The following is a 23,887-nucleotide window of genomic DNA, read 5'->3' as shown; positions in this document are numbered from 1 at the left end:
TATCCAAAAGAACTTCAAACAGATATTCAACAATACACCTGCACACAAATGTTCACAGCAACAATATCCACAATCACCAAAAACTAAAAATAATTCAAATGTTCACTAACCAATTACAAACACATTTCCTACACAAACAATAACCAAATGCATTTCTTACAACAACAAAAACAAGCCAAAAAAAACGCCACAAAAATATCCCAGTGGTATTTTCATGCAAGGGAATATTATTCATCCATAAAATCAGGGATGAAATACTGATGCATGCTACAACATGAATCCTGTATTCTGCTTCACTTACTATTAAGCATTTCTAAAGTTCTTATTTTCATATACAGTATTTATAGCTATAGAAGATTTATTTAATTTCCTAGTAGGTTCAAATTCTCTGGTGAAATTCTTTATATGGTTAGCTATTTTCTCCACATTTCCCCCAAAGTTCTTTAACACCGTAGTCATACTAATTTTATAGTCTTTTCAGCCAATTTTAGTATCTAGAGAGACAGCACATGTGGGTCGATTCTAATGTCCGTTTTACTGTTTCTCTTGGTTTTTATTAGTTGGGTGTTCCCCTCTATCGGTGTGTCTAATAAATAGGCACTAAATGACAGATAATTTATATACAACGGTATGTGTATAAAATGCATCTCCTAGAACACTATTCATCCAACAAATCTTGAGTCAGCGCTCACTGTGTGCCAGGTACCACGCGCAAGTGATACGGTAAAGAACAGAGCACAACCTCTGTTAGCAAGCAGCGTACTAGGCAGAAGCAGATACTTGACCCACCTCTACAATGGGCAAAAGGGCTATAAAATGAACTTGCTGCTACATATCTGACCCCTGTTACCTCTTCTCTCTCCCTTGATCACTCCAGTCACGTAATTCCATACTGTTTGTTCTTTAACCTCATTACTTTGGCACTTGTGAACAGTTTCTACTCAGTAAACCTTGTTTCTCTCCCTGATCATCACACGACACACCCTGTGACATCATGCAAAACCTCGTTAAAACTGTGAATAAACTCTACCCTAGAGCATGCCCTTTCCCCGTTCCCTGTCCTATGCTTCTTATTTTTTGTGTATTGTTTGTCTCCTTCTATAGCGTATGTTCTATGAGGGCAGAATAGTTTGGTGGTTTTGGTCTCTTTTGATCCCTACTATATCCATGCACTTAAAACAATGTTAGACAAACAGCATGCACTATGTTAAATATCTACTGAATAGATGAGTAAATAGTTTTAAACTTGATAAATGAAGTATAGGCTTGTTGTTGTTCAGTCACTAAGCTGTGTCCAACTCTTAGCAACACCACTGTCTGACGCTGTCTTTCACCCCAGGCTGCCCTATCCACTATCTCCTGGAGTTCATTCAAACTCATGTCCGTTGAATCACTGATACCACTCAACCAACTGATCCTCTGTTGCCCCCTTCTCCTCCTACCTTCGGTCTTTTCTACTGAGTCGGCTCTTAGCATCAGACAGCCAAAGTGTTGGAGTTTCAGCTTCAGCATCAGTCCTTCCAATGAATATTCAGGACTGATGTCCTTTAGGATGGACTGGTTTCACCTCCATGCTGTCCAAGAGACTCTTAAGGGTCTTCTCCAGCACCATGATTAGAAAGCATCAACTCTTTGGCACTCAGCCTTCTTTATGGTCCAACTCTCACATCTATACATGACCACTGGAAAACCATAGCTTTGACTATACCGAACTTTGTCAGCAAAGTCATGTCTCTACTTTTTAATATGCTGTCTAGGTTGGTCATAGCTTTTCTTCCAAGGAGCAAACATCTTTTCATTCTGTGCTGTCTACAGTGATTTTGGAGCCCAAGAAAATAAAATTTGGCACTGTTTCCACATTTTCCCCATCTATTTGCCATGAGGTGATGGGACTGCTGCTGCTGCTGCTGGTAAGTCACTTCAGTCGTGTCCAACTCTGTGCGACCCCATAGACGGCAGCCCACCAGGCTCCCCTGTCCCTGGGATTCTCCAGGCAAGAACACTGGAGTGGGTTGCCACTGCCTTCTCCAATGCATGAAAGTGAAAAGTGAAAGTGAAGTCGCTCAGTATCCCATGATCTCAGTTTTTTGAATACTGCATTTTAGGCCAGCCTTTTCACTCTCCTCTTTCACCTTCATCAGGAGGTTCTTTAGTTTCTCTTCACTTTCTGCCACAAAGGTGGTGTCATCTGCATATCTGAGGTTATTGATATTTCTCCCGGCAATCTTGATTCCAGCTTGTGCTTCATCCAGCCAGGCATTTCACATGATATATTCTGCATATAAGTTAAATAAGCAGAGAGACAACATACAGCCTTGACGTACTCCTTTCCCAATTTTGGACCAGTCCGTTGTTCCATGTTTGGTTCTACCTGTTACTTCTTGTCCTGCATACAGTTTTCTCAGGAGACTGTTATTTTCTCAAGTGACCTGTTATTCCCATCTCTTGAAGAATTCTCCATAGTTTACTGTGATCCACACAGTCAAAGGCTTTCACATAGTCAACGAAACAAAGGTAAATGATTCCCTAGAATTCCCATGCTTTTTCTATGATCCAGCAGTTACTGGCAATTTGATCTCTGGTTCCTCCGCCATTTTGAAATCCAGCTTGTATATCTGGAAGTTCTTGGTTCACCTACTGCTAAAGTCTAGCGTGAAGAATTCTGACCATAATCTTGCTAGCATTGGAAATGACTGCAATTGTATGACAATTTGAACATTCTTTGGCATTGCCTTTCTTTGAGGTTGGAATGAAAACTAACCTTTTCCAGTCTTGTGGCCACTGCTGAGTTTTCCAAATTTGCTGGCGGATAGAGTCCAGTACTTGAACAGCATCATCTTTTAGGATATAAGATAGCTCAACTGGAATTCCATCATCTCCACTAGGGTAATTCAGGGAAAATATATAGTAGAAGACCGAATCTAATACATACAGTCAAGCAATGCCTCTGTGAGAAATGCTATGTTTAAGCCATGACCTAAACTATGTGGAGAAGACAACCAATAGCAAAGACTGAAGCAGAATCAACACGCCCATGTTAGAACTAGGCACAGAAGTTTCAAAAATCTGAACGATGTCACAGGAGACTGGCTCATTCGATGCAAAGAGCAAGCTGACACAGTTTCAGTTTGAAGAGACAAACACAGGAGAACTATTCAAAGGATTTAAATCAATCATCACTGAAGAGTTTCTAAGCACAAGCATATGATCAAATCAGGATACGTGAAACATCACTTAAGTTTTAGTGTCAAAAAGTAACTGAATGGGACCAAGACTGGCTACAAGGAGAGGACTTAGAAGGTTGGTGAAGTAATCCAGTCTATACAATGTTAGCTGGAACCTGGAGTTAGCATGAGGACCAAAAAAAAAAAAAAAAAAGTAACAGATCAGAAAGATATTTAAGTAATTCTCTTTAGCAATATATATCAAGAACTCCTCAGTTTCTAGCTGGTGAAATGCTGGCATTTTCCCAGGCAGGGAAGAATGAAAAATGAGAAGCTTATACTAGGAGTCAGCAAACTTTTTCCTGAATAGGCCAGCTAGTAAATATTCCAGGCTTTGTGGGTCGCTTGATACAGTTATTCAACTCGGCCATCATCACAGCAAAGCAGTCACAGACACTTGTAAAGGAAAAAGCATGGCTGTGTCCCAGTAAAATTTTATTTACAAAAACAGGTGTTCATGGAGCCACCAAATGGCAGTCCGTGGCTAGAGAGAAGAGGATGAGGTGGGCTTCCAACTTGTTACTTTTATGGTGTCTCAATGTCATCAGGTCAACTTGTCTAAGAAGCAACTCGATATGCAGTTCCAAGGTGATATCTTTTGGGGGGCTCCAAAATCACTGCAGATGGTGACGGCAGCCATGAAATTAAAAGACACTAGCTCCTTGGAAGAAAAGTTACGACCAACCTCAGTTCAGTTCAGTCGCTCAGTCGTGTCCGACTCTCTGCGACCCCATGAATTGCAGCACGCCAGGCCTCCCTGTCCATCACTAACTCCCGGAGTCCACTCAAACTCACATCCATCGAGTCAGTGATGCCATCCAACCATCTCATACTCTGTTGTCCCCTTCTCCTCCTGCCCCCAATCCCTCGCCGCATCAGAGTCTTTACCAGTTCTGCAACTTAGGAAGAACTAAAACCACAGTGCCCAAAGGAGACACTAATGAAAACCTGATTTCCCTCATAGAAGCTCAGAAAGACTCAGAACAAAGGCACCAGGGACTTTTAAAGATGAGGCTGAAGCAGGGAGTTTTGATAAAAACCTGCAAAACCATTACTGAATGGCATTAACCCGAGGAGAGTACAATCAGCAAGCAGTTCATTTTTCTCTCACCACCACCCTCAATCTCACTTAAACCTAGCTCCCCGTCTGGAGATGACCAGGCTGATCCTGTTGTCTTCCAGTCACATTCAAGTATGAGTTCAAGCTTGTTTTCAAGTATTTAAAAGAGCCAGTAAGAACTGAAATGAAACTTTCACATCACAGACAGCTGTTTCTCTCTGAGCAGGCACCATCTCAACCTCAGGAGCTGGAATGCAGCCTTTCAGGTTTTTTGTGTTTTTTTTTTTAACCACTTTCCTTGTTCTTTAAGTCCATCTAGTCAAAGCTATGGTTTTTCCAGTAGTCATGTATGGCTGTGAGAGTTGGACTATAAAGAAAGCTGAGCACCGAAGCATTGATGCTTTTGAACTCTGGTGTTGGAGAAGACTCTTGAGAGTCCCTTGGACTGGAAGGAGAGCCAACCAGTCCATCCTAAAGGAGATCAGTCCTGAATACTCATTGGAAAGACTGATGCTGTAGCTGAAACTCCATTACTTTGGCCACCTGATGCAAAGAACTGACTCATTTGAAAAGACCCTGATGCTTGGAAAGATTGAGGGTGGAAGGAGGAGGGGACGACAGAGGATGAGGTGGTTGGATGGCCTCACCAACTCAATGGACATGAGTTTGAGTAGACTCCAGGAGTTGGTGATGGACAGGGAGGCCTTGCGTGCTGGAGTCCATGGGGACCCAAAGAGTAGGACACGACTGAGCAACTGAACTGAACTGAAGAGACAAACAGGTTTGAGATCTGAAGCCATAAAAATAAGTTATATTGCTTAGAATGAGTCTGTACAATAAGAGAAAACTCAGAATAAAATCAACACTTAAGGGACAAAATTAGGAAGAAAAATCAGCATGAATGCTAAGAATGAAGCATTTAAACAAGCCAAGAATACAAACACAAAACTAGAACTAAGAGTAATGTGCCAGAAGTATTTCAAGAAGCAAAGAGTGGCCAAGAGACGGAAAGGCTTTGAAAAGATAGAGGTAAATATACACTGTACAAATGAGGCTTAAAGCTCAACATTCAGAAAACGATGATCATGGCATCTGGCCCCATCATTTCATGGGAAATAGATGGGGAAACAGCAGAAACAGTGTCAGACTTTATTTTTCTGGGCTCCAAAACCACTGCAGATGGTGATTGCAGCCATGAAATTAAAAGACGCTTACTCCTTGGAAGGAAAGTTATGACCAACCTAGATAGCATATTCAAAAGCAGAGACGTTACTTTGCCAACAAAGGTCCGTCTAGTCAAGGCTATGGTTTTTCCTGTGGTCATGTATGGATGTGAGAGTTGGACTGTGAAGAAAGCTGAGCACCGAAGAACTGATGCTTTTGAACTGTGGTGTTGGAGAAGACTCTTGAGAGTACCTTGGACAGCAAGGAGATCCAACCAGTCCATCCTAAAGGAGATCAGTCCTGGGTGTTCTTTGGAAGGACTGACGCTAAAGCTGAAATTCCAATACTTTGGCCACTTCATGCAAAGAGCTGACTCATTGGAAAAGACCCTGATGCTGGTAGGGATTGGGGGCAGAGGAGAAGGGGACGACAGAGGATGAGATGGCTGGATGGCATCACCAACTCGATGGATGTGAGTTTGAGTGAACTCTGGGAGTTGGTGATGGACAGGGAGGCCTGGGGTGCTGCGATTCATGGGGTCGCAAAGAGGTGGACACGACTGAGTGAACTGAACACAGTGTAACATATGTATGACATGACATGTTAGCACATAAAGTTTTCTTGATCTTTAATCTCTGAAATTAAATTGTGTAAGTTGTTGTGTAAGTGCCCCCAAAAATTACTGGGGAAATCCGTGTCCTACTTACACTTTTTATAGACCAGTCACTGAGGACAGTTTTATATTGTAAACAATCACTGATATTTAGTCAACTATAAAACTGTCTTAAAGCAGTTCTTATTTTGTACTGTTTTTATTTTTACCTGCTATTTTTCTGTGTACTTTAGGACCCACATACTTGGGAAAAGGAATACTCTAGATATTAACAGATATTAAGAAGAATACTTCCTGGTTGCTTAAAAAAAAAATACACACACATATCACACACTGCATTTTTTGAGAGGGAACGGTTGCCAGTAACCTTCGCAAAAAAATTTCAGTGGGAATGAGGAAAGGAGAAAGATGTAGACTACAGCTAAGGGGTAAAGTGTGAAAATGAAAGCAAGTGAGGACAATTCTTCTAAGGCTGTGAAAGGATGGAGAACTAGGGCAGCAGCCCTGGTGCGACCAGATGTTCCCATGCTCTCAGAAGAGGAGGAGGACAATTTCTCTCCCTGCAGACTGGAAGCACCGTGGTGTGAGGGACCAGCAGCCTCTTTTATCACTACGCTCAGGGGTCAGTACCTTTTTGACCAACTGAGTTCGTTTAACAGCAGTGATAATGGAACGGTGCTAAAAGACAAGGAGAGTTTTAAGACATGGAAGAGAGAAAACACCATCAGTGAACACTGCGGCCCGTGAGGGTGATACAGCTGGACATCTTGGACGTAAAAGGAAGAACTGGCTTTATGGAGGACGGGAAATATCTTATCCATTGTAAGACGAAAGAAGAAAAAAAAATGGATGATTACGTATTAAGGTAAATATAGACAAAACATTGAGGATATTTCCTAATCAGGGGTCCAGCTTGCTAACTATCCTGTAATGCGTGAAATAACCCAGCAGAATGATGAAGAATCGCCCAGTTCAGAAAGGGCAATAAGAAACACTGAGATGAAAAGGTCTTGCAAACTAATTCAAATTGCAAGGTGAAAGTCTACAAAGAGACTCTTTTCTCATGAGAAAAAAAATGAGTTAATTTTTCCTTGATGGTGGGAAGAAGTGTAGAGAGGGAGGGAAGACATACACTCTGACTTCTGCCCTTCTTCCTTAGAAGCCTTCAGCTGCTGCAGAAGCTGTTGAGGAGATGTCCTTGGGATCTACAGAGACACACAGCTATAGTACGACTTATGTTTTATGCATATGGACAGGAGCTCAACGGAAAGACACAGCAACATCATGTTTCAAACATTAAAGAAAAACCACGAATAAATGAAATCCATATAGGTAACAGCACATTTCTTTATCACCAAGTTTTCTCCTGTGAAAGTCAAATACTCATTAAATACAATGCTTAAGTGGCTTCTTCCTCTTTTTAACTTGTGCCATTCAAAATAATCCAAGTGTAAACAACATGGATTTTTTTTTTTAATCCAACACGAATATTTTAAAAAGCAAAAACTGCATTTTATCTTACACTTTGGACAAAATGTTTGGTCTCAGGACATGTACTGGAAAGATTAGAGTAAAATAGTTTCTCACCTTGACCACTCCATCAAAGCCAGGGATTGTGTTAACCTTTGCTTTCTTAGCTAATAATTTGCTTTCAATCTTGTCACCCATGGCTTGAATAGCATGCGTATCAGGTCCAATGAAAATGACATCTTCTGCTGCCTGTGGAGAAAAGCAAGTAGAAATTTGTAACAAAAACGTTACAGTGCTTGATATGGAGTCACAGTTTCATAATAAAAACCCATATGTATACTTACTAGTTACTCACAGGCCATAAACAACTTAAAAGCAAGCATCTGAGCCAACATGTTACAATATATGATACAGTATTTCATATAGTATAAGTGTGCAAAGATACATGAAACAAAGTCAGGTCAGATAAAAATAATTAAAAGAACTCCTATGTGATATTAACAGTATTCTTTGGAAAAGCAAATTCTATGGTGTTGAAGCTATATCTAGTACTCTGTCACCCAATTTAAACAGTAAATTCACCTTTCAAATGTCCTACAAATCTTTGTATTCTCCATGACCCACAGCACAGTGCATTTTCAATGAACACCAACTCTGTCAGGCTTTGAGCTAAGTGGAGGGGATAACCTAGACAAAAATCACAGGATATCAATTAATTCAAGGGGACATGAAACAGATCACCAGTACCTCAGAGAAAGAGACAAATTAAAGTATGGAATGTTAATATCTTTGTGACTACAAGAACAGAACAAAGACTACAGTAGCAATTTACCAGGTAGAGTTAATGGTTTCAATAAAAGCTACTAAAATCACATTTAGTTCCCCAGCAATAGGTCCATGTCTCTGCGTTGATGTTATTAAAGTAAACAGAAAGCTCATGGACATTAATAAGGAATAGAACAGAATACGATGGAGTTAGTGCCACTGTAGAGCCCAGTCTAGAGAAATAAAGAAGGGGTTTGCTGAGGTAAAGGATGTGGTCATTGGGTAAAGAACTGAGGTTAGATACAAAAAGGCGAAAGTCAGATTGCATGCAGGGCATCATTGGAATAAGGCGCCTAACTGTTGATTCTCTCACGATCTCTGGCCATGGTCAGTATAAAGAATAAATCATATAATTAGCATCTCATATCCTATCTACTGGCACTGCAGCCTGAAAAGGCTCTTGGCTTCAGAAAGTAGCTTCATTTTCCTGATGGGAATATCATCCAGAGTAGCTACTGCAGTGTGTTGCTTGGTTGCTCTCTGCCATCATGGGCAAAGAGCATTCACCCCAAAGACATCTGCTCCTTGGAAGAAGAGCTATGACAAACCTAGACAGCATATTAAAAAGCAGAGACACTAAAGAAGGAATTCATAGGGCCTGGACTCCATCTTAGGCCTGTTCATGCTAATCATGCTCAGCCACCTTTCCAATGGACTCTGAACTCTGTGTTTAGTGCCTATGAAAACAACAACAGAAGGATAAGCCCCCCTCCAGACAGGGGAACCTTGAAGATCGTATCTAGGTTACTCATCGCCTAAGAGAAAACATATACTAATCACTCCTTCCTCCAGACAGGCCATAAATTTTTCTGTATCTATCGGAGTGTAACCTCGGGTTTATTGATTATTGGCTAATTGTTTGACTGTTTGAGCACATGAGCACATAGCACGTGAATGATGGGGTTATTGGGATTGTATTTTCCTTGGTTTATGTAAGTATCAAGGAATTTGGAGTGGTGGGTTCAGACACGTACACATGGGGTATAAAAGATTTTCACAAATGCTGGTCGGGGTCCTTGGCTAAGAGGAGACTCTGCCTTGGGGCCCACCGGTGTAATAAACTGCACTCCACTATCTACATTGTTCTTCTGAGTGAGCGAGTTTGTTTCCCGGAACGCGTGGCTACAACATCACTTTGCCAACAAAGATCTGTGTAGTCAAAGCTATGGTTTTCCCAATAGTTCTATACGGATGTGAGAGCTGGACCATGAAGAAGGCTGAGCACCGAAAAATTGATGCTTTGCAATTGTGGTGGTAGAGAAGACTCTGGAGAGTCCTTTGAGCAGCAAGGAGATCAAGCCAGTCAATCGTAAAAGAGATCAACCCTGAATATTCATTGGAAGGACTGATGCTGAAGCTGAAGCTCCAATACTTTGGCCACCTAATGCAAAGAACTGACTCACTGTAAAAGACCCTGATGCTGGGAAAGACTGAGGGCAAGAGGAGAAGGGGATGACAGAGGATGAGATGGTTGGATGGCATCACTGACTCAGTGGACATGAGTTTGAGCAAACTTTAGGAGATAGCAGTGAAGGACAGGGAAACCTGGTGTGCTGCAGTTCATGGGGTCATAGAGAGTTGGACATGACTGAGCAACTGAACAAGAGCAGGAGATGCAAGGATAACAGGGAATCAACAAAGGGACTATATGAGGAGATAAATATTTGGGAGATGATATGACAATTTCAACTTTACAAAGTCTGAGCCAGTCAAGTGTGGGATAGTCAAGTGTCTATGTTCAGGAGTCAGACAGAGACATCTGGAGGTTATAAGGCCTTATAAGACGTATAAGGTTATACGTCTAGGCTAAGATTTGGATGTTTAAAGGCATCTAACAGGAGGAAATTAAAGATTGTAGATAAAGTCACTCAGATAAAATGTACAGAAAAGCCAATGCCTTTAAACTCAGGCACTCACTCTGACCCAAAATCAAAACAGAAGAAAGAGGAATTTTTAAGATTCTGAGTTTAAAGCCTCTTTTGTGTGACAAGGGGGATAAGGGGATAATAACCACCTTGCCAGTTTGATGGAAGGATTGAATAAAATAATAATGTAAAACAGGAAGCTGAGTGCCTCAACTATTAGTTCTTGTCTCTTACCCAAAAGTCCGGATAAAGAGAGAACACTAGAACGAGAAGACAGCTAGGTTCACAGGACCCCATATACATTACAGGAACTCAAACCAGCAATCACTAGTGTCACTACAAAACTGTTAGTCACTCAGTCGTGTCTGACTCTTTGCGATCCCGTAGACTGTAGCCCACCAGGCTCTTCTGTCCCTGGGATTTTCCAGGCAAGAATGCTGGAGTGGGTTGCCATTCCCTTCTCCATGGGATCTTCCCGAACCAGGGATCGTATCTAAGTCTCCTGCATTGCAGGCAGATTCTTTACCGTCTGAACCACCAGGGAAGCCCGGTGTTACTACAGTAGAATGCTAGATAAGAAATCTCTCAGCCGTAACTGGTGCTCATAACGTACATCTCCATCAAATGCTTTTATGCAGTTTTAACAGAAACTCATTTTCTTACAAAAGAAAATCGTATGTGAAACCCCCCAAACGTACAGCACATAGAAAACTGAACCGCTCTGTTTGAGGGGAAGTGATGGTAGGACCGCACCCCACATACTCTGTGTCTCTGGAAGGATAAACTGGTCGTTTTGCACTAGAGCAACAGTCATGCTCACTTCTCTTTATCCCACCCAATAAACGCTAACTCAAGGGGAAACTATCAGGTTTCAACTATCAATTGTCTTTCCATGTTCTCATCTTACTTGCTAAGATGGAGGAATTTTTATTATAAATTGTTTTAAATACCACTATGCCAGGCAGATGTAATCAAGTAATCAGAATACCCACACAAAGAGCTGAAGAAATAACATAAAATGAGAACATCCAAAATACATTGTGATTATACAGTAAAACTTCTGATTAACAAGAGCCCAACGACCAGGAACCACTGATTAACCAGGCTTTTTCTGTGCATTCTAATTTGAGGAAAATTACTCACCCCAAAATGCAAAATTACCAAGAAAGAACACGCACATCAAGCATTTTAGTGACTATTCTTGCTTCCGTCCAACACAAAGAAAAACAGCCAGTGGCACACTGAGTAACTACTCAAACAGATGTTTCAATGAACTAACTTCCCTTCTATCTTCCTATGTTTTGGTAGCACTCCCTGGGTTAGCCTCTAAATGTAATTACGGCAAACTGTAGCAGTATCATAACTCCTGACCCCCAACATTCTTGACCAAAAAAGCAAGGCTAAGATGTACGGTAATTGCAAAGTGACAAAGCATGTTTCAGAAGTCCTAATTTTTGACCAGAGTCCTTTGCATAATTGAGAACTTAAGGCCAAAATTTATGCACTAATAAACTTTCAATACTCCACTGTTAGCCCTGTATCTTTTCTTATTCATTTTCTTTAATCACCAGTAAACCTGTTTGATATGACAAAGCAATAAAATTTACTTCTCAAACTAGGCTTTTCAAGGACCATTTAAATTTACCATGAATGACAAATATAATACCTAAATACAGGTAAATGTATAATGGTCATGAAAAAGAGGAATTTTTTTTCATAAACATCACATCATTATAGTGATATGTAAAAAAATTATAAAAAGCTGAAACCACTGCTCCTAATTGCAAAAAAAAAAAACAAAAAACAAAAAACAAAACATTGGTTTCATCTTCTAAATTCTGTGATTTCATGGTTCTGATTTTATTTTGATAGAAAAACAGGGGAAAGGGTTGAGTTTGAGCAATATGTTAGGTAAACAGATTTAATTTACAATAGGCTTTATGTTATGAATGCAGGACAGAAATAATCGTCTGTAAAAATTGGAATGTATGATATATATTCTTAGAAATACCATGACAGTAAATTGCTATACTATGAATCCAGATTCTTTTTTTCATGTATACATGTTAAACTCATAAAGAATTATTACTTGGATAAACTGTAAAAGCAGGGTCAGACAGACAGGAGACATAGCTATGGGAAAAAAACTGCCTAAAGTACCTAGATTCTAGATTTTAATTTTTATTCCCTAATTAAAAAAAAATTTTTTTTCTCATAGAAAAGGCCAGTTTCTGGGCCTTCTCTGACTGGGCAGATAAGTTAGCACTTGAGATTTAAAAAAAAAACTGAGTCAGTGAGAAAGCTTTCAAAAAATTAACATAGTTATCTCAAAAGCACATATTATATAAAAACGGCTACCCCCTGAGTGTGTTGATAACAATATGAGCATCAAAAAGAAGAAAAGAAATTACAAGGTTAATTCATCTTTTCAAGACCTCAGAATAAATCTTTTCCTGCTATCTCTGTTCAAATATTTGAACTTCTTAGACATGTATTACCAATTTTAAAAACCATATAGCTCTTTTAAAAGAAATATACGGGAAAACTAATTTCACACATAAAACTAAGCAAAATAAAAGTGTCTAGGTAAAATCCTATACATAGTTTTTATGAGAAAAACAAGAACTAGAATAACATCCATGGAGGAAAGAAAGCATGAGAAAGACATGGTAACACAGCAGATCAGTGTCACTTATCATTTCAAAACAAACTGAAAGACATTTTAAAATAAGAAAACATGAAATAACATAAATTGGAATTAGAAATGCTCAGAAATGAGGTGACAGACCTAAAGAAAGAATTAGAAAGGCAAAAGAAAATAATTTTGGAAATCAAGACTAAACTAGAGGAAAATTAGAGTGAATAAAGAAAACAAAGCCTTACAAGAGACAGGAAGTCAAAGGAAGAAACTTAAAAAAAAAAAAAAAAAAACTTAAGATCCAAGAGAAAAGGACAAATACCAAAAATAAACAAAGAACATCCAACATATGAATAAGAGGAGTCTTTGGGGGGGAAAAAAAACTAGAAAAAAATACTAAAAACCAAAACTTGAGCAAATTTTCTTAAAATTGAAAGTTAACTATTAAACATACCACAGCCTATTTGAAAAATTCAACCCAGAGCAAACTGTACCATGATACATTCCAGCAAGACCACTTAAAAGGGAAAAAAAGTAACTTGTTCAAAAGAGAAGTTTACATTATCACCAGATTTAACAGCAATAAATCATGCCAAAATATAATAATGTGCTCCACTGAGTAAGATATTCAAGAAAAGAAAGGATGAGCCAAGGATTTTAAATCCATCACAAATGATCCCCAAGGATAAAGGGCAGAGAAAAATGACCTTCTGAGGAATCCAACAGCACAAGGGTTTGCACACTAGTCTGTGGGCCAAATCTGGCTTACTACCTGTTCCCAAATGGTCCACAATCTAAGGACGCATTTTACATTGTTTACATTTTTAATTGTTTGGGAAAAAAGTTTAGGGGTGCTATATCATGACACGTGAAAATTACATGAAACTGGAAGACAGTTTTACTGGAGGAGAGTCATGCTCTAGCTTACATTTGCGTGGCTGCTCTCTCACTCCCACGATAATACTAAGAACTTGCAACAGATCACATGGCATACAAAGCCCAAAATACTTGCTATCTGGCTCTTTACAGAAAAGGTTTGCCCATACTAGAGAATGAGATTCAGGAAACTAAAACAGCTACAGAGAGATTAACTTGGAAAGTCAGCAGTTACTCACTGAACCAAACCTAAATGAAGGCTAAGAAGAGAACATGAATATAGCAAGTGGAATAGCTGGATTTTCTGGCATTTTAAATATATGGTGATGGTGAAGTCGCTCAGTCGTGTCCGACTCTTTGCGACCCCGTGGACTGTAACCTACTAGGCTTCTCCCTCCATGGGATTCTCCAGGCAAGAGTACTAGAGTGGGTTGCCATTTCCTTCTCCAGGGGATCTTCCCAACCCAGGGATCGAACCCGGGTCTCCCACATTGGAGGCAGACGCTTTAACTAACCTCTGAGCCACCAGGGAAGCGAAGTGGAGGAGAACAGGGAGATGTGTAAAACTTTAACTTTTCAGTAAATTTTTACATTGGTATTATAATTGTTATCCTTTGCTGTGTGTGTACTACTGACAAATAATTAGGAGGTACTTTAATTATATCATTTCTTCTGTCCATGAAAGTCAGAATTCTAACTATGGAAGGATAAAGATACAAGTTAACAAAGAAGAGGTTAAGTAAAAGTTCTATAATCATGAACTTTAGTTGAAAGTATTGGTTTGGCGGAAAAGTTCATTCAAGTTTTCCTGTAACATCGTATGGAAAAGCCCAAATGAACTTTTGACCAACCTAGTATTACTACGATCACAGTTCGTATTCCTATCTCACATAAAATACAGGCTATATTTAATTATAGTTTGATATCATGTTACACATACCACATATTACAAAACTATTCCATATTTCATTGATGTAGATCTTTATTATATCATATCTATATTCGATATTAAATTTGTGTTATATATACCCTACTTGGGGTTGAGGTCAGCATTATATCTAAATACACACATATTAACTATATCAATGTCATATATTCTTTTAATATAACACAGTTAATATAACAAAGTATACGGACTTTCATTAAGTATATGGACTGTCGGGTACCAGACTCCTCAGGCGACAGCCCATGGAGTTTTTCAGGCAAGAGTACTGGCGTGGGTTGCCATTGCCTTCTCCAGGGGATCTTCCCAACCCAGGGATCAAACCCGGGTCTCCAGCATTGCCGGCAGACGCTTCACCATCTGAGCCACTCCAAATACCGTTAAAAGGAACCAATACATCTGAAAAAGTCACCTGATTAAAGGCCTGGAGCAAGAAATACAGTACTTGAGCCTAGAATATAGTATCAGGGCAGAGAAGCTATAAAATATTACGAGAGTCAAGTCAAGAAGATCAAGAGCCAACTTAGGCACCCCCCAACCAAACAGTGACAACTGGAGCTTCACCAGTAATTTCAGCAGACTTAAACCTACAGAATATGTCTCAATGAAATGACTTCATAGTGATACTTTTACACAGAACTGGTTAACTTTGAAGAACTTAACCGAGTAAGGAACCAACTTATTACCCCAAAAACGATAAACAAAGATAAAGAATTATACACTATCTTGCTCTTTTTATATGAATTCCACCACTAGGAAACCAAACGATGAGGGGAAGAATTTCTTTATAAATATACTACAATTAAATAATGCAAAAGATGTTAGAATTAAAATATCACCATTTTTGCAATCTAATGAAGGAATGCTGCTGGTAAGTCAATTCAGTCGTGTCCAACTTTGTGCGACCCCATAGACGGCAGCCCACCAGGCTCCCCCGTCCCTGGGATTCTCCAGGCAAGAACACTGGAGTGGGTTGCCATTTCCTTCTCCAACGCATGAAAGTGAAAAGTGAAAGTGAAGTTGCTCAGTCGTGTCTGACTCTTAGCGACCTCATGGACTGCAGCCTACCAGGCTCCTCCGTCCATGGGATTTTCCAGACAAGAGTACTGGAGTGGGGTGCCACTGCCTTCTCCTAATGAAGGAATAATAAGCATCAAAGGCTGGTTAGACCTTAAAAACCACTAACAAGACTTGTGCCTCCTACAGTCTTGGTTAAAGGAATTGAAGCTGAAGTCTGGCAACCTGGATTCAGGGATGGGACTCATCTGCAGGAAACGCTGAAGGGTGCCATGATTACATGCCATGATTATCCCATCAGCTAAGTCAAGACTGAGAGACACTTTATCGGTCAAAAAGCCCAAGGTTTATTCAACAGATAAACTATAAAGTAAGAGAAATGTATGAGAGAAGCTATGGCTTGAGAGAAACTTAGAAGACATATCAAAATTGAAAATAAATGGGCAAGACAGATCACAAGGTCCAGGGAGACACACTTCGACAATAAGATTACTTTATAATGCCAGAAAAGGATTACTGTAAATGTCAAAGCAGTTTGTATGTAGAGAGAGAGACTGGAGGTTGGGATTGAGACGGGTCATGAGGACAGGCACTCTAGGATTAGGGCTGATGTCTGACATCCGAACCTATATAATGGTTACACGATTATTCGCCTTAAGCAAGCCCACGTGTGTTCTACGTAGTTTTCCTCTGTATCTGGCTTTTATTTTCAAAATAAAAATTTTGAGAATGTGTTCAGAGTAGCCACCAGCTTCTAGGAGTAAAACCAACACTGGGACCAGGAGGTGAGGTGTTGCTCAGACGAACTTGCTAACCTCTTCAGGGACCTGTTTTTGGCTTTTAAAAAAGGTAGGGGAAGGGAAAGAGGTAGAGAAAAAGGAAGGAAGAAAAAGAAAGAGACAGAGAGAGGAAGAAAAAGAGAGGGAGGGAGGGAGAAAAGGAGGGAGGTAAAGGAAGAAAAAGAAGAAAGAAAGGAGAGAGAGGCAGGGAAGGAAGGAAGGGGCATTCTCATGTCTGGCTGGAAGGCTTTAGTACATGGTTATTTGTACAAACTGAAGCCTGATGAACTGTCAACAACTGCTGCCATTATAGGTAAAAAGTAACAGTGATGAAGTCGAGAAGCATCACCTTTGCGGGATGACACGGACAGCATCCAGCCTCGGCAGCATCGCTGCTTCCAGAATACGCAGATCGTGCTGTATGGATGAGGTCCAGGAAGAGCTCACAAGAAGACCAGAGGGAGAGCTGATTTGGGATTCCATCTGACTAGTTCTTTGCAAAGAAAAAGACGACTTTCCTGTGGCCATGAGCACCGTTAAAGTCACAGACGAGCTTGGACTGCATTCTCTGAGCAGCGGAACGCTGGTCCATCCGTGGAGGAGGACCGGACTGCTGTCCCATCTGGGATAAAACCAGAACCCCTCGGGGAGAATCCCGTCCTCCAGCCTTCCTCCTCTTCCTTTCACTGCCTCTGCCTCACTGCCAGTGGCAAACCGAGCTCGCTGTGGATCAGATGCAGAAGCTGCATTCCATTACATTCTTGGTCACAATGGGGCTTCCCTGGTGGCTCAGATGGTAAAGAATCTGCCTGCCATGCAGGAAACATGGGTTCTATCCCTGGGTTGGGAAGATCCCCTGGAGAAGGAAAAAGCAACCCACTCCAGTATTCTTGCCTGGGAAATCCCACGGACAGAGGAGTCTGGCAGGCTACAGTCCACAGGGTCGAGAAAGGTCAGACATGACTGAGCAACTAACACTTGATCACAGTATATCATACTATATTGCAAATGTCACACAGGCAAAAACCTACAAACTGATTTATTTACCTTTTGCTTCCAATGAGACCACTTCTGGTATTTGATGCAATGTTACTCAGCTTTTTTTTTTTCTAAGTTATAACCAAAGATCTCAATTCAGTACCAAGAAGGAATTTCAGCCAAGTTGGCACCTGGTCTCTAACAAGTTACTATGTAGAAGATGGAAGGGTTCGCCTCTTAGATCATGACATCAGTGCTGAAACCTGTCTGGGCAGTTGGCTTTGAACCTACACTCAGGGTACTTTTCAAAACAGTGATTAGAAATAAAAAGGAGGACATTTGAACACAGAGATGGGAAAACCATTCATAGCGTAGTGTTCACGGTCATGGGTAAACACCAGTCAGCTGGGTCTTCACCCCCACTATTGGGTACAAGGTGTGCATGAGCATTTACAGGGAGTCCCAGGCTGAACAGTGCGCACACTCAAGAAGATCAGGATACAAACCCTAATTCGCTTTCCTCCACACTGACTGCGGGGCGTCCACGAGAGAGGTGCAGAACCTCCTGGAAGAAGGTCCCATCAGCCCCCACCCCCTAAGTTTGTAGGAGTCATTTTCTTCAAGTGCTAGTCTGCTCACTGCAAATTAAGAACCCAATTTACAGTGATTCATTAGGATAAGAATATTTAGGAACTTGACTGTTGCCAGGGGTGGATAGTGGAAGGGGAAGCAAAGGCTCTTTAAAATTCTCAACGTAAACTTATAAACCAGCAAAGTTCTTCAATTTGTTTGGGATGCTAACTGCAAGATCACCTGAAATCTAATGACGTGCTTACAAGCTGTATTTAACTGAGGGTACACTGTATATGTTATGACTTGGTTCAACCAAAGGAAACTGTGTCCTTCTCTTGTGATATGACTAGTATCTGGATTTCATTCAATCTAATGTATATTTAGTATTAAGTGTATACTTGGCCCAATGCACTCAAGTAAGGTTATAACTTCCAGATGATAGCCATGTACAATATTTAGTTAGGGAAACAGGATAGTGGTAACTTTTCACACTGTAACAACTGGCAGAAGTCAGGTTTTCTAGTTAAGGAATATAAAATCTTGTTTTTCATGCATAGGACTCTTTCTATTTCTAATATTTGACAGTGAGTGGGATGGTTTCCATTTCTATTCTTCAGCTATTGTCAACCCCAAAAACTGTTAAGTGCCTTTTACTAAATGATATGGGTTTCTGACAAAGGTTCTTAGGGCAAAGAAGAGGTTTCTAGTACTAATTTAATAGAAATCATTTAAATAAACAAACTAAAAATATCTAAATATCTTTGTGTGTGGGGGGGGAAACTTTTTAAGCTCAGGTGGAAAACATTCTACTTTTAGAAATTCAGGTTTCTATATTCTGTATTGGGCTTCCCTGATAGCTCAGTTGGTAAAAGAATCCGCCTGAAATGCAGGAGACCATGGTTCGATTCCTGGGTCGGGAAGATCCCCTGCAAAAGGGATAGGCTACCCACTCCAGTATTCTTGGGCTTCCCCTGCGGATCAGCCAGTGAAGAATCCGCCTGCTATTGATTACGGGAAATGTTCCTTTCATTTTAAAAGACTAAGAGTGAGGTCTGTTAGTGTCTGCCATGCTTTTGTGCACATCTGATTTCTTCTTTTTATTTCCCAGAAATCAGCACTGATACCTATTTCCAGAGTCTCCATGATTGTTAAGGGGAGGCTGTGTAGTAGCTTCCATCTTCTACACTCTCTGTGTGCAGATCAGGACATTAAGAAGAGATGAGTTTACAGAAGCCTGAGTGGGCTGTTAACTTTTTTTTTTTTATCTCCGAGGAAATGTAGATGCAGTAACACTTCCAGATGAAAGCAGCATTCTAAGTTCCCAATGTTTAAGGATGCAGATGAAGCATTCCGTCTTTTTGGTGCCTGGAGGTGTTATGTGAGAAAACAGAAAAGCCTCTAGGATTAGTTCCACACACTTCCTTTATCATGTAAACTCTCAGACCGGGTGGCTCTGGTCAGAATCGAAAAGCCAAAGAGAAGACACCCAGAGAAACTGAATTCAGTAACTTCTTTAGCAGTAAACGCAGAAAATTAGCATTAACTAAAAAGTCGATCTTTGAAATAAATTTTAGCCTTCTTCCTTTGAAGAAACTCCAGTTTTAATACTAGAATATATATCCTTTTAATATTAGCAAAATGTTGATGATCAATTCATGACATTAAATTTGCTTGGGTGAAACCGTTAGCATTTAGCTACCTGGCATTTTCCAGAAGTTAAGCTTATTTTTGGTTTGTAATACAACAGTAATAATGCCTTAATTAAAGATGCAGGCACAATTGTGAACTTATTGTTGAATTTCCATAGAGACAGATCTTCTTACTTGATGTTTGAAATATGTAAATAATTGACATAAATAACATTTGACTATATAAAAATTTAAATGTGTTCATATAAAATTATTAATGTAAAACCTTAAACTCTTAATCATTAAGTACTGGATTGAACAAAGTATGACACTCATGATTTGAAGTCCCAATTGTCTAAAACCCATAAGAAATTCTATTTTAAACACAATGATTACATAGAGTTTAATTCCTATTTAACAGGACTACCTGTAGCAATGTGTCTGTGTTCCAATACTTCTAATAAATGTTACTGTAAAATAATTTTTTAAAAAAAAGACGCAGACACAAATGTTAAAGTATTTCTTCTAGATGTATTTTTTAAGAGGATAAGAAGCTTTATAATAAAATATGGTTGTGTATTGGTAAGGTTCTCCTGGTCATAGGAATTATTTCGTTATGAAATGTAATTTCCTTCTTTTGCACGTCACGTGAAATACTTTTATAGCTCAACAATCTGGAAACTAAAAATGAGTTGCTTTCATTTTTCCCCAATCAAATTATTTTTTATTGTTTTATGAACACTAAAATTGATTGGTACTTTTGGATTGAAAACTAATTTTTCCAGTTCAATTCTGGAATATACCATATAACAACTATGGAATTAGATGAGCATTTTTACAGTTTAAGTCTTTAAAAAAAAGTAAGATTTAGTAATACTTCAATTAGCATAAGGGAATGTTAATGCAGATGCCTCCTGGCTCACCTTCCTGTTCATTCCTCACAAGCCATTAACATTTACTGTTGGTAGTAATGGAGAAGGCAATGGAACCCCACTCCAGTACTCTTGCTTGGAAAACCCCATGGACGGAGGAGCCTGGTAGGCTGCCGTCCATGGGATCGCGAAGAGTTGGACACGACTGAGCGACTTCACTTTCACTTTTCACTTTCATACATTGGAGAAGGAAATGGCAACCCACTCCAGTGTTCTTGCCTGGAGAATCCCAGGGACGGGGGAGCCTGGTGGGCTGCCGTCTATGGGGTCACACAGAGTCGGACACGACTGAAGCGACTTAGCAGTAGCAGTTGGTAGTAAGCTGGTAAAACTGGTGAAAGGCTAGAGATTTTGTGTTTAATCCAAACATTAGATATTAACTTTTATTTTTAAACTTTTTCAATTAGTCTGGCACATTATCTGAATTATGTACTCTCCTTAGAAAACTTGAATTTCTTTTAAAATTTGCTAAAACTAGAAGTCCTTCCACATACTGTACTAAATTTACTGCTTTCTGGAACACATCAAGTTTTCAATACCACTGCTGGATGGAAATAGGAGTCATATGGTTTGAATAAAGCATGCTCTACCTACAGTGAGGACAGTCTTTTTTGTTAGCAGATTTAATTGCTGTGCTCTAGTACAGCCTACATTAGAAAGCTTATCTCAAATAATGAATGGAATGCAAAAAAAAAAACAGCAGAGATCATGATGTTCAGTTAATTGCCTAGATTAACTACATAATTCCTCACCCGACTCAGCATCAGTCTGAGTGGCCAACCTGTTACTTTTACCCTTTATTTTGGTTATTAACAAGGATACAATGAAGAGAAAGCGACAATAAGACGTAGCGAAATGACCCAAGTAGAGATAAATTTAGGTAGGAAATAATTTTTTAAAATTTGAAGAGAGTAAAAGAACGAGGAATGCACTAATATTAACAACAACAATGATAAGTATTTATTTACTTCCTTATTTTGCACTGTCTAGGAAGCACTGTAGTAAGGCTCACTTTACCCTAAAAACCATTTTATAGATAAACATTTCAGTCATCAGGTTCCAGTTGGTTTACAAAGTTAGGAAGTCTTCAATTTATTCTAGAATTACACATATTAAATAAAATATCTTACTGTAATATTCCATAGTTTTTAAAGTTTCAAAAAGTTTTTCACTGAGGTATAGTTGATTTACACTATATTAGTTTCAAGTGCACAAAACAGTGACAACATTTTTATAGATTATAGTTCATTTATCGTTATTATAAAATAATGGCCATATTTCCTATACAGCACAATATACCCTTTCAGTTTATATATTTTATACACAGTAGTTTGCACCTCTTGAGCCCCTACCCCCTACTTTGTCCCTCTCCCATTTCCTCTCCCCACTAGTAACCACTAGTTTGTTCTCTATATATCTGTGAGCCTGTCTCCGTTTTTTTACAGTCAAGGCAATGGAACCCCACTCCAGTACTCTTGCTTGGAAAACCCCATGGACGGAGGAGCCTGGTGGGCTGCAGTCCATGGGGTCGCAAACAGTCAGACACGACTGAGCGGATTCACTTTTACTTTTCACTTTCATGCATTGGAGAAGGAAACAGCAACCTACTCCAGCGTTCTTGCCTAGAGAATCGCAGGGATGGGGGAGCCTGGTGGGCTGCCGTCTATGGGGTCGCACAGAGTCGGACACGACTGAAGTGACTTAGCAGGAGCAGTTTATTGTCTTACAGTCCACATACAAGCGGTAAAATCTAATTATAGCATTTGTCTCTCTCTGACTTACTTCACCAAGCATCACGTCCACCGGGTCCACCCATGCTGCTGCAAACAGCAAAGCTGCATTACGGCTGAGTGGTGTTCTACTGAACATATATACCACATCCTCCATATTTATTCATCTGTTAATGGACACTTAGGATGCTTCCATATCGCGGCTACTGTAAAAAAAATCCTGCTATATATACTGGGGTGTGTTATCTTTTCCAAACTGTATTCCTTAATCATTCTGCCTCAAAAAAAAAAAAAAACAAAAGCAGGGCTAAGAAACCAGCAGGACATAACTAGTCATCTCTGCTTAATATGTCAGTAAAACTGGGATCTGAGGGATGCAACCAAATATCCACCATGCCTAAATAGGTGAAGTGGCAGAAACAAGATAAGACCCAAACCAGCATTTTTTTACCTGTAACTCTGCTACTTCCTCATGCCCTGGGTCAGGCGGCACATGCTGACTACTGGGGAGGCTCATACGCCTCCTGACATGGCTCCAGAACACACCTATCACCCCAGCACCCATAGGACTAGCGCCTCTTTTCACTCTGCAAAGCATGCTAGTTCGGACTAGTCTGGTAGTCTAGTAGAACAAACTATACATCCCAAACATTAAAAACAACAGATGGGAGAGAGCATAGTAGAGGCGCTGAACAGGTAAGGAAACATCAGGCACAGTCAACAGTCTAGCCAGGGAATCAAGGAAGACGCCACGAAATTTGAGGGAAAAGAAGACAATTTGGATTTTTAGGATTTGAAAAAGCAGCATGGGAAAACAAACATTTCCGTATTCAAGAGAACAACCCACTCACTGGTCTGTAAAAGGTTCTATGGTCTCTAGAGAATCACGATACATCTAGAGAATCACACAACCAAAGGTCTCCTCTCTCTCTTAAGCCTTACAACAATCCAATCTCAACTGTATACTTCAGTATACACGTAAGGCCACTCTACAAACACCCGCTAAGCATCCACGCTGTGTCAGGCACTGTGTTAATTCGAGGGAAACGATGATGGATAAGACAAAGACGCACCACTGCCCTCTTTTAGTTGACAAACCAACTGGGAAGAAAGGATACCACAAGCAGTTACAGTCACAGAACAGCCTGGCTGCCTTGACTCAGAAGTACAGTAGTATACTCTGGTAAAGGAATGGTAACTAGAATAAAGAATACAGGCACAGAAACTGTTAGCCAAATCAACCTAAGTTTACTGTGATGACACTTCCACATACAAAGTAGCAATGATGCCACTGTCAACAGCGTAAGCGATAAAAGACAAGGGAATTCTTTCCAGATAAAATTTCCTCCCCTCAGCATCAGAGAATCTCCCTCTTCTGCTCAGATTTAAATACTGCTGCAACTTTAACATGCTCATATCACCTGATATTTCTTTCTCAGAAAGTCCACCCAGGGCCTTTCTAACCTACTAGATAAATGAGACTTGAGAATGCAATCTTTGCCCTTCAGTCTAAGTCTTGTGACTGAAGAGGGGGTAAACTGACATCACATGTAATAGATGAAGAATCATTTT

At 39.9% G+C, this 23,887-nt stretch overlaps 1 protein-coding gene across 2 annotated transcripts in view; it reads right to left on the bottom strand.

The window, feature by feature from the left end:
* PCCA (propionyl-CoA carboxylase subunit alpha) overlaps positions 1-23,887 on the bottom strand; it is a 378,551-nt gene that overhangs the window by 264,717 nt on the left and 89,947 nt on the right. For both annotated transcript variants that reach the window (XM_015098256.3, XM_060394658.1), the window contains exon 7: positions 7,649-7,780. In XM_015098256.3, coding sequence (XP_014953742.2) covers positions 7,649-7,780 — 132 coding nt within the window. The remainder of the gene's footprint in view (positions 1-7,648; positions 7,781-23,887) is intronic.

The sequence above is a fragment of the Ovis aries genome, chromosome 10 (assembly GCF_016772045.2).
Source record: "Ovis aries strain OAR_USU_Benz2616 breed Rambouillet chromosome 10, ARS-UI_Ramb_v3.0, whole genome shotgun sequence".
NCBI lineage: Eukaryota > Metazoa > Chordata > Mammalia > Artiodactyla > Bovidae > Ovis > Ovis aries.
This window is presented reverse-complemented; position numbering and strand designations above follow the sequence as displayed.